This window comes from Vigna umbellata, chromosome 3 (genome assembly GCF_029865625.1).
Source record: "Vigna umbellata cultivar VRB3 chromosome 3, Vumbellata_1.0, whole genome shotgun sequence".
In the NCBI taxonomy this organism is placed as follows: domain Eukaryota; kingdom Viridiplantae; phylum Streptophyta; class Magnoliopsida; order Fabales; family Fabaceae; genus Vigna; species Vigna umbellata.
Genome location: NC_142167.1, coordinates 8,525,332 through 8,533,884, shown reverse-complemented (window position 1 = coordinate 8,533,884; position 8,553 = coordinate 8,525,332). Strand labels below are relative to the sequence as shown.

At 30.9% G+C, this 8,553-nt stretch overlaps 1 protein-coding gene across 2 annotated transcripts; it reads left to right on the top strand.

The window, feature by feature from the left end:
* The first annotated feature begins 1,058 nt into the window (after nt 1-1,058).
* Nucleotides 1,059-5,808, top strand: SKS1 (SKU5 similar 1). 2 transcript variants are annotated; one of them, XM_088109122.1, is made up of 9 exons: nt 1,059-1,337; nt 2,271-2,380; nt 2,474-2,744; nt 2,850-2,988; nt 3,648-4,014; nt 4,381-4,746; nt 4,833-4,911; nt 5,182-5,369; nt 5,467-5,808. In XM_088109122.1, the coding sequence occupies exons 1-9, from the start codon at nt 1,197-1,199 to the stop codon at nt 5,573-5,575; spliced, it is 1,770 nt and encodes a 589-aa protein (XP_087965248.1). In that variant the 5' UTR covers nt 1,059-1,196; the 3' UTR covers nt 5,576-5,808. The 2 variants fall into 2 exon arrangements, with proteins under 2 accessions (XP_087965248.1, XP_047147034.2); XM_047291078.2 differs by having other exon boundaries at nt 5,182-5,381.
* Nucleotides 5,809-8,553: the final 2,745 nt, after the last annotated feature.

The window sequence follows — 8,553 nt, the reverse complement described above, 5'->3', positions numbered from 1 at the left end:
TAGAATGCTAAATTTGTTTAATGAAAAATTCTTTCCTTGTTTTGTTAAAATAATTCATGGTTTGAAATTCCTTAATTGCTGTGTAGATTAATGAGATTTCTTAAGTGAAAGTGAAATCATTATTCTTCATAATAGTTTTATATTTTTAAATCGTTACATGAATAATTAATAAAAAAGTAGAAATAAAAATTAAACACAAAGTTTAGAAATAAGAATCTAATGTACAATAATTATTAAAAACATGACAAAAGTTTTAAGAGTTTCGTCTTTTAACATTTAATTTTATATTTTAGTTTTTCATGGTAAGTTTAATCTTTCAATAATTTCAGTTCAACTTTTTAATTAAGTATTGATTCAAATTATTTATGATAAAAGTATAATGAATAATATAAAGAATACTACAAGCATATATTACCTTTAATAATTGTATTACAGCTTTATTCCATTAAACCAAAATAAAAGCATATAGTATTGAACATTAAACCAATACTATTAATTAATTATTTAAAATATCTTAATTTCCTAGTCATTATTGTCTTAATATAAATTTAATGAATTTTGTTATATCACATCACTTTTAATTAATGAAAGGGTTTTATAATTTCACACTCTTTTTAATATTTATTTAATTATGGCTATTAATATATATTTTCAAAATAAAAATATTATTTTTATGTGAGTCTTATTTTTTTTTATGCCATATCAGCTCAGATTTTATAAGACTCATGACTTGGTATAAGAACTTTCATGCTCAGAGACATCAAATAGTTAATAAAAATTAAATTAAACTAAAATAAAAACATATAAAATTGAAGATCAAATCAAAATTACAAATTCTCTGTACATGATAATTAGTAATAGAAATTGAAGAGACCAAAGTATTAATATAGACTTTTGAATTTATGTTTTCAAAAAGAACATCAACAGACTCAACCAATTACTGGTCAAAAATTAATTAATTAAAGTCCACCCAATAGTAGCACTATCTTTTTGAAATATAATTTTATTATTTTTATTTATTTCTTTTTTCCCTTATTACAAGTCAGGCGTTAGAAATATGCAAATAGCCGTTTCTTCTCTCTCTCTGATTTTGAAGAAACCCAGAAACTTTCACAATCATATGATGCTATATAAATCGTAGATATAGTTTTCCATTGGTAACGTCTGGTGTTTTGCACACACTTTGGAAACTCATCATGAAGATGGTTCTCTCTGCCTTCACTCTGTTGGCGCACATTGCTCTGCTTTCAAGACTCTGTTTTGGTGGCGACCCAACGGTTTACAATGAACTGCGCGTCTCCTACACCACTGTTTCCCCTTTGGGTGTTCCTCAACAGGTTCCTTCTTCATTCTGCTCTTTCTTTCCCATTGAAATTGCGTCGCTTTTTCATCTGGGTCACTGGAAATCATCGAACCCGGTTCTTTTCTTAGAAGGGTTCTTTTGGGTTGCTCTTGTTTTCTTTTTCTACTATTTATCAATCGCACGAGTTTATTTTTTTAATTACGATCTCTTTTCAGCTTACGTTTTCATGTGTGTGTTAGTATTCTTTAAACGTGAAACCAGTGTATGGAATTGGGCTTCTGCTAAACTTGAAAATGGGTCAAACGTAGTCTCTGTTTTGTAAACCTTTTTTCTTTTTCTTTTAGTTTTGGTTTTACTTCTGTTTTCATTCATGCAAATGTCCCCTATATGAAATAGTAAAGATTAAACAAACTAGTATCTTGATGAAATACGTGCTTTACACCATATGAGTGAATATTGAAGCTGGTGGAAGGGTTGAGGTGTGGCCCTTGTGGGATTTTTGTTGAGATTTGGGAGATTTTACACACGGTTTTTGAGTCTCTCTTCCCCACTTTTTACTTTTCTATTATTTTGTCATTTCCATTCAGTTCTTCAATTTCCTATTTCATTTCATCCAAGTTAATTTTTTTGGTAATTTTATTCTGGGTAAAATATATTCTAGGTCTCTCAATTTTCAGTCAAAATTTGTTTTAGTTCCCTATAATTTGAAAACTAAGGTTTTGGTTGTCTTTTATAGTTGGTGAATTTTCCTTTCCAGAACTTTTTCAGTGAGATTGGAATTGACCAAATGTCAAATGTACAACGACCAAAATCATTCTTTTTAAGTATTAGGAATAAGACCATTTTTGACCGGAAACTGAGGAGCCTAAAACACATTTTCCCCTTTTTGCTTTAGTTAATTTTACTTCAAGTATAATATTTAGACAAAAATTTGGCTGATTTCAGTGTTGGAAAAATGTGATCACAGGTCATAGCTATCGACGGGAAGTTTCCCGGACCTCTCATCAATGTTACAACCAATAACCATGTAATTGTGAATGTATACAATGGATTGGATGAAGAACTTCTGATGACATGGTTGGTTCCAGTGTTATATTATGTTACTTTTCACTTTCTTTATCATCTGTGTGTTTTATAATTCGACAAATTTGTGACTGATGATTATGGTAGGCCGGGGGTTCAAATGCGGCGAAACTCATGGCAAGATGGAGTCCGTGGCACAAATTGTCCAATTCCTTCCAAATGGAATTGGACGTACCAATTCCAAGTCAAGGATCAAATTGGGAGTTTCTTTTACTTCCCTTCTCTTAATTTCCAAAGAGCCTCTGGTGGCTTTGGTCCCTTTGTCATCAATAATAGGGAAATCATCCCAATTCCTTTTCCACAGCCAGATGGAGATATTTTCATTATCATTGGTGATTGGTATACTCAGAACCACACGGTTAGTCATTGGCTTATGTTAAATGTTTCTTTTGTGAATATGGGAGATGGAGTGAGTTGTGATTATTTTTCCAATTCCTATTATGCATTCTTTTTGAAAGTGTAGGCCCTTAGAGCAACACTTGATGGTGGAAAAGACCTAGGGATACCAGATGGTGTTCTCATCAATGGGAAGGGACCCTTCCAGTACAACACTACTCTTGTTCCTAGTGGCATTGATCATGAAAAAATCACAGTTGATCCAGGTAATTTAGTCTTCTCTTCTATTTAGCGAATGATCTTTTATATTTAAATTCAAAGGTATCATTAAGGTCACCATTGAAGCCTGTGACCTTCTCTCTCTCTCTCTCTCTCTCTCTCTCTCTCTCTCTCTTCCTCTCTCTCTCTCCTTATTTTCAAGATCTTTTCAGTTTGCATTTGTCATCTTAACCATTTCCTTTTTATGTATACTTACTATTGGAGAATTTGGTGTCTTTCATTGCTTCCACCTGTTACATTTTTTACTTACAATTCTGTCCTCTTTGTAACATTATTTGCACGGTCTCAAAAGGATCATATGTTAATATGTATGACCATTTCCTGTTTTTGATTTCTGCATGATTTCTATTAGCACAGGAAATGTATGTTTTTTTTTTTTTTCCTTTTTCTTATAGTGTACTGTAGTAGTTTAGGACAGGAAGATAACCATATTTTGCATCTACTAATGACTTTGGAGGCTATTGTGATTAATGGTGTGGTATAGCATGGTAATATAGATCGGCCTCTGCTGGCTTCGTGTGTTTCTTAAAATCCATTTCAAGTTATTTACCCCCTTTAAATGTTACCATTGCTTTTTCATCTAGAAATTATCTTCTTAGTGGTGGAACGTTTGATTATTGACTGAAAGTACAAATGTACATGGCAGGCAAGACTTACCGAATTCGTGTCCACAATGTGGGGATCTCAACTTCTTTGAATTTCCGAATTCAAAATCATAATCTACTGTTGGTGGAGACAGAGGGGCATTACACAACTCAATCAAATTTTACCAATTTCGATATTCATGCTGGCCAGTCTTACTCTTTTCTGCTTTCTACTGACCAGAATGCAAGTACGGACTACTATATTGTTGCCAGTGCCAGGTTTGTGAATGAGTCTTTGTGGCAGAAAGTTACTGGTGTTGCAATTTTACACTATTCAAATTCCAAGGGCCCAGCAAGTGGTCCTCTGCCTCCCCCACCAGTTGATTTTTATGACAAGACTGCTTCGATGAACCAAGCAAGAAGTGTCAGGTTTGTCATTCAGAATTTGGATATCATAGAGAATTTAATCACAGTGAATGCAGCTAATAACGTTATCCTTTGATCTATTTGTCTTTTGGTTCATCTGGTATTTTATATAAAGCAAACATATTTCATTCTGTTATATTGTGTTCAATCTAAATGAACTGATTCCTCAGCAAACGGATTGAAAATTCATCGTGATAGTCATTGTCAATGAGGCTAACGTGTCATCAAATTCTTCCACTACTAAAACATTTTTATGAAAGATTATGACAAGTTTAAAGGACATAAACATCAGTTTCTGTATTTTGTTTATTATTTATGTTTTCACACACAGTTGTGTATGAACTGAATCTTTCATGTTCTGTTGAGCAGGCAAAATACATCTGCTAGTGGTGCTCGTCCAAATCCTCAAGGATCCTTTCGGTATGGCTCCATCAATATAACTGATACTTATGTGTTAAAGGTTACGTCACTGGTGCCGATTAATGGTACAAATCGGGCTGCTATTAATGGAATCTCATTTCTTAAGCCTGACCTTCCATTCCGGCTTGCTGACAAGCATGATTTAAAAGGAATATATAAACTTGATTTTCCCAGCAAGCCAATGAACAGAACACCAAAAATTGACAGATCAATTATCAATGCTACGTACAAGGGCTTCATTGAGGTTATATTGCAAAACAATGATTCCTCTATTCAAAACTTTCATCTGGATGGCTACTCCTTTTTTGTAGTTGGGTGAGAATCTCTTTTCCTTCCTTTTGTTCTTGAAGTGCACAATATTGTCTGTGGTCACTGTTCATAACATTTTTTGTTGAATCCAGCATGGACTACGGTGATTGGACAGAAAATTCTAGAGGTTCTTATAACAAGTGGGATGCAATATCTCGCTGCACAACTCAGGTAAGAAATTGCCACTGTAAATGTAAAAGGGTGATATGGTGGGATTGGATTATTTCTACAGTAAGTTGTTTTTCATGTATTTTTCCAATACTCATGAAAACTGGAAGCTTTAATGCTTATAATACTTTGTATGAGATTTAGTCAGAAAGTGATAATATAATTGTATATCTAATCAATAAGTTGCACTTTGGAAGTGTTAAATGTTTCGAGTTTTTCATATGATGTAGATAGTGAATTCTATGTGAATGGTTGTTTGTTGGCATTGGACAGGTTTTTCCTGGAGGATGGACAGCGATCCTGATATCCCTTGACAACGTTGGATCATGGAACCTGAGAGCAGAAAACCTGGACAGGTGGTACCTAGGCCAAGAAACCTATCTTAGGATCATCAATCCAGAAGAAAAGGGTGATACTGAGATGACTGCACCAGATAATGTTCTATATTGTGGTGCCCTCAAGTACTTGCAGACGTACACCATATTTCTCATGCTGCATTGACATTCTTTTACTACCTTTTGTCTTCTCTTGTTAAATGTACTTTGTCTTTACCTGCAGGTCGAATTCTAAATTTTCTGCAGCTTCTACTTTGGGGCATAGCTTGAACCTTTTCACAGTGCTTCTGGGAATTTTTTCTGCTGTGATTTTTCTCATCCAAGCTAGCTAAGATTCTGTTCTTATGCTCTGTTGACATTTTTATGATTCCCAACATGTAGTTATAGAATTGTGAAAAGGGTGGATTACTAATTTCTTTGTCTAAAGAAAGTTCAAATGTTTTTGTTTAGCTATGTCATGCTTTATACACATTTTCTTTGTTTAGATGGTTATCACCAAAAGCTCATTTAAAAGCTACTTGGATTTTGTCAGTTTCAAATTTCAATCCATGCTATAATTCTGTCATGTAGTGTACTCAAATTTGGGTGCATTTTAATTCTTTGTTTAGAAAATGTATTTTCTTAATGAGACATTTTTTACATGTCAACATGAAGGAGATTTGAGGCTATGTTGGAATTAAACAGATTAATCATTGTATAATTTTGTATCAGGCTTTTGTTCGTTTTTGCTGTAATTATTTTTTCTAAATAATTAGTTACGGATAAATAGTTTATAATTATGTGTGTGTGTGTATATATATATATATATATATATATATATATATATATATATAGATATAGTTGAATGTAACAAGCATTCTTAGAGGTCCACCTAGGACATGGTTACAAGTGCATATCATGGAACACTTTCATAATTTTTCATTCATTTTGTCTTTGTCTCCTTGTAACTCAACAACTATGTTGAAAATTTTAATGTCCTTATAGCTGCACTTCCCAATGCACCTTCATTTATTGCCACCAAATCCAATTCCCACTATAATGACTACCCACTCTCTTCATTTTTAATTGTTGATTTCTTTCGAATTTTATTTTTATTTTACGTTTTTGTAAAGTTGAAAATTATATTACCTTTCAAGAATTTCAACAGAATTAAAGTATTTCTTTTATGATCTATAAGATTGTGCTTGAATATATTAATTCGATAATATAAATAGAATCTTTTGTATAAACTAATTGTTTATTGGAAGTAAAAGTCTTTCTATAATATCTTTAATAACATTTTCATATTAAAATCATGAAAAGAAATTTATTTTCATTTCAATGGGGAAAACAAATTTAGGATATTTTTAGTGGGTAGTCATTAAAGATAAGTGATATTGTATGAAAAAAAAAGATATTTATTGCAGAAAAATAAAGATAAGTGATATCTACTATAGAAAAGAACTTTAAATGATAAAAAGGTATATTTGAAAAAAATTAAAAAATTATTAAAATTTGCAAACCTTAAACATCACATATTAAGTAACAGATGAAGTATATTTTATTTTGATTATGGGTATAGTTTTTTTATAAAAAGTGAACAACAATAAGAAAATATATTATAGCATTTACGTTTGTGTTATGGACCGTGTTATGAATTCTCAAATAATTTTAATTTTATACAAACTTTTTAAGACATAATTTATAAGACCAACCACTATAAATAGTAGATGAAGATTTATTAATATGAATTGATAATGTAACAAAATGAGTGATTCAATTCTCTTTCTTTTCATATGCGTTAACATTAATTTTTTTGGAACACCACGTGCAGAGTTTCATTCAACTGGGAATCTTCCAGCAAGCCACAATGTAATTTTTTTCATTTTCTATGAGAATTTGAGGTTCCAAATGGCACAACAATGTCGTCCAAATTCTCTATAATATTATGAAAATAACAACACTTGATAGAGGATTTTGGTGTAAAGTTAAAGATCGTTGTATAGTTGATATAAGATGGAAAGTGATAAATTCAAAAGATAAATTATATAAATATGATTTAAGTTCAATTTATTCACATCACTTTCAATCCAAAACCTTAATATAATAAATTTAATTATTTTTAAAAATTTATACAAATTTCTAACTATTTTTAGAAATTTCTAATCTTTTTTACATTTATTTAATTCTTATAAGAATTGTGATTATGAATTGTATGAATATGTGAATAGAATTGGTTATCATTTTTGGAGTTTATATGAATGTATTTATATCATTCAATGGATGTAGTAACATTATTCAACAAAGTTAAGTGGGCATTTATATTCAGATGATTATTGTGTAGGTTAAGGGATACATAACAGCCACATGCATATGATTCAATTGGATTTGAATGAATGATGTTTTAACCTTCATTCCTTCAATTTCAAACAATGTATAGTAATAATAAATAAATAAATAAATACTTTACACACCCTAAGCTCACACAATCGATCATCCACATCACTTTGTTATTTATTTAAAATATTGATAAATAAATAAAATATAATATAATCAAGCAGCCTTTAAGTCCAATAACTTTCCGTAATAAGACAAAAAAATTGACATAAATAAGGAGTACAAGGTTGTTGAAAATACATATATAATAACTTAATTTCATCAAAGGAAATGATGGCATGTGAAACTATAGTAAATAATTAACTTTGACTTAACTTTTTTTTTCCTCCATTTGATTACTCATTTACTGTCTCCCATTTTTATGCATCTCTCTCCCTCTTCTCATGAGTGTGTTGTCTGAGAGTGCTTTTTTAAGAAGATAAAATGACCAACCATGGCTTCACAAGCACCAAATGCAATGTGTATAAAAACAATTAAAAAATGATTTCTTTACTTATTTATTTATTCTTCTGTTTCTTCTTTTATATATTAAACCCTAGATTCCTATCTATCATCTCGGATCATCACCATATGGCTCTTTCTATTTCTTCATTCCTCTCAATCTACCATCTTGGTTATTTACACTTCATGCTCAATTGCTACTTATACCTCTGTTTTTTTCCAAGTTACTCCTTCTTCATTTCCTCTTATCAGTTTCAAAACTGCTTCGTCTACTCTCTGATTCTTGATATATCTCTCAAATACTTTGAGTTTCATTGAATTCCTTCCTCTAAAACACTTATAATATGATGCCAATTCATTAAAGTACAAATTTTCTTAAGCTCAATTTAATTTCATGTATAGACTTTAATTACTTTTCTCCTTTCAGTTTTCACTTATATTGTTGTTTTTTGAGCTATGTTTTAAAATTTGCTCAAGTTACCTTATATATTTG